This window comes from Littorina saxatilis, unplaced genomic scaffold, assembly GCF_037325665.1.
Source record: "Littorina saxatilis isolate snail1 unplaced genomic scaffold, US_GU_Lsax_2.0 scaffold_358, whole genome shotgun sequence".
NCBI lineage: Eukaryota > Metazoa > Mollusca > Gastropoda > Littorinimorpha > Littorinidae > Littorina > Littorina saxatilis.
Genome location: NW_027127938.1, coordinates 85,572 through 88,774, shown reverse-complemented (window position 1 = coordinate 88,774; position 3,203 = coordinate 85,572). Strand labels below are relative to the sequence as shown.

The following is a 3,203-nucleotide window of genomic DNA, read 5'->3' as shown; positions in this document are numbered from 1 at the left end:
CAAACGAATCAACATGGTTGAACTTGAAGTCGATTGTCCTCTATACAATAAATATACAATTTAATTGAAGATAAAACTAAGGAAAAAGTAGTGCAAGCAAAATTTTCCCACTGAAAACCGAAACAGAAAAGAGAGAGAGAGAGAGAGAGAGAGAGAGAGAGAGAGAGAGAGAGAGAGAGAGAGAGAGAGAGAGAGAGAGAGAGAGAGAGAGAGAGAGAGAGAGGGAGGGAGAGAGAGAGAGAGGGGGGGGGGTGCAGCTTTGAGTCTAGAAGGCAACAGCTGTAACTGTCAGAGAACCAGGTCGAACAGACGAATGTACTGGCAAATACTTTGAACAGAGGTAAGTTTATAATCTAATAATTTTTGTATCAGCATTTTGCTTTGCTATTCCTTACCGTTATCCTTCAACTACACACAACAGGTTTGAAAGCAAAGAGTCTCAATAATCCTGATTCACAAGTCAATCCAAATAATAAACACAATGAACTTCATGATTGCACAGATCTGAAGTCAAGCCAGTTCCATTATTTAAAATGTCACTCCAGTGATCCTTAAACTTGAAAACATTGACTGCCACAAAGTCCCGGTAGCATCACAGTGTGTAGCCAATGTAGTGTACACAAAAATGCACTACAATATAAACCATATACTATGAGTAGATAGAAAGCAGGTTAGTTGGGGGGGGGGGGGGGGGTTGGACACATCACATCCCTCTTGTCCTCGCGCACAAACTCACGAATCTGGCGGAACAGGTATGTTTGTCGCTCACGCGAGAGTCCGGGGGTGGGCAGAATCAGTGGCATGTCTGCCAAGGCTCAGAAAGCTTCCCGGCTGACCAGCAGGTTCCGCTGCTCCTCAACTTCAGCCAGAGACATCTTCACAAAGACACAGTCAGGGTGCTGGTGTGACATTCTGAAGTGGGCAAACTTCAGCATGCCAGGCAGGCGCTTGAACGCTGGCTTGAGGAAGGTCTGCCAGTCGTACGTGTTGACAAGAGTAGAGCCATCCTCCCTGCCGACTAGCTGTGGAATGTTAACGTGTCTCACTGCTGTGCTCTCTCGCACGACCTCGCACAAATCATCGAGGCTGTCGGCAGGACACCTCGGATCGCCGGAAACTTCTTTAGCAGGCCAAAGGCCCAGTCGGGGGCAAACTTTGTATGCCCGGCTGGCATGAAGTGTACATTGATCTCTGTGTGAAGGCCTTTCATGACGCGCCAGATCAGGTACCACATTACAAAGTTATGTTTGTTCTGCCCTGAACAGTTGTCACAATGCAGACTGAGCACTTGCTCTCCTAGTTCGTATTTCTCGAAGAAGAAGTGGAAGTAGCTGATTACAGCAGTGGACCCTTTACTGCAGTTGACGCTTTTGTCGACAAGAAAGTTGACTTGTTGAGGGATGGCCTCACAGTTGACACAGAAGATGGCACATTTCCTCGGCACCAGGAAATACATTTGGCCCGGTTGTGCAGCGTTACTTGGAAGATGCACCTGCTGCGCAAAATCAAAGCTATAATGAACAGCAATGGGGCGTGAGTTTGGGGCAGTCTCCGTGAGAGCGGTCAATCCAATCCCCTGGACAGCCGTCTTGCACTGGGCTATTTCATCCTTGTAGAATTGACGCTCTGCAACCACTATACTCAAGTGTCGCTGTTGCTACAGCATAAGTTCACCCTTCTCTTCGTCGGTCAGGTTTGCACCGCGAAATATCTTGGTGTTGTTGCTTTGGCACCTCCAACACAAATCCGTCATTGGTCTGCATAACTTGAGGGTGTCCTGGAACAAATTAATATCAATCATCACATAACACGATCACTCACTTTCCTTTGCTAATAGTTGGTCAATAATAGGTGTGACTTGTAATAATTCTATCTTTGATATGTTATGACTAAAATTAATTGAATCTAGTTTTGAAGAAATACAAAAAATTTAGAAAAAAACGAATAACACACGTACACATTGAATGCACAGTGCCCTGCAGTGTCATTACAAATAAATCTGTAATTATTATTTATTTTTGAACACAAGCATACATAGCCAGCAGACGCCCAATCAGTACTAAAATTAGTGATACATAATACACAACTTACATTATGTTAAGGCAAAAATAAAAAAGGTCTGTTTACGGTAACATAGGCCAAAAAAATAGGGTCGGTAGGTCGGGATTATTATTTTTTTTTCTTCCAAAAAACCATATTTTTACGTTATTTTGCAACAAAAAAAAAGGAAAGATTTATTTATCTATTTATTTTTTTTCCAAATGCCAAAAAAAGTCTAGGGTTGCGCGAAAAAAAAAGGGTCGGTCGGGTTACCGTAAACAGACTATTTTTTTTGTTGGTCTAAGGTAAACACAGAATCAGCAAACAAGAACAAAATAGCAACGCTGCAAAGACCAATCATGACATACATACACAAAATATTGGTTCACCCCGTCCCATGCACATGCAGCACACACCACATGCACACACACACACACACACACACACACACACACACACACACACACACATAATTATACACATGGCCAAACATTCACACACATGCACAGACACACACACGGGAAAACACACGCTGCCTTCAGCACACACACACACACAGGCTACCAGTAAGTTCGTCACACGGTAGATTCGTCACCTATGACGAAGTTACCGGCAGGGGTGGGCGGGTGTTTATGCTAAAGAGCTTATGCTTTCAGATGTTTGATTTGTGGGAGAGATTCAAGATTCACATTTTTTAGAGAGAGAGAGAGAGAGAGAGAGAGGGAGACAGAGAGAGAGAGTGTGTATGTGTGTGTGAGAGACTGAGAGAGAGAGAGAGAGGGAGAGAGAGAGAGAGAGTGTGTGTGTGTGTGTGTCTGTGTGTGTTAGAGAGAGAGAGCTAGAGAGAGGGAGAGAGAGTGTGTGTGTGTGAGAGAGAGAGACTGAGAGAGAGAGAGGAGAGAGAGAGAGAGTGTGTGTGTGTGAGAGAGAAAGGGAGAGACAGAGACAGAGAGAGAGTGAGAGAAAAAGAGAGGGAGAGAGAGAGAGAGAGAGAGAGACACGGACGTACATACACCCACATCCATGCCACGCACGCACACACACGACACACACACGCACGTACACACGCACTGACAAACACTCACACACTGACCATCGCACATACACACACACACTAAAACACACTGACATGACACACACACACACGCACGTACACACGCATA

At 44.6% G+C, this 3,203-nt stretch overlaps 1 protein-coding gene across 1 annotated transcript; it reads right to left on the bottom strand.

Moving 5' to 3' along the window:
* Positions 1-648: 648 nt before the first annotated feature.
* Positions 649-2,097, bottom strand: LOC138956301 (uncharacterized). The gene is made up of 3 exons (XM_070327696.1): positions 1,047-2,097; positions 890-1,011; positions 649-805 (listed from the first exon to the last, which is right to left on the bottom strand). Exons 1-3 carry the CDS (start codon positions 1,454-1,456, stop codon positions 672-674), a joined length of 666 nt encoding a protein of 221 aa, XP_070183797.1. The 5' UTR covers positions 1,457-2,097; the 3' UTR covers positions 649-671.
* Positions 2,098-3,203: the final 1,106 nt, after the last annotated feature.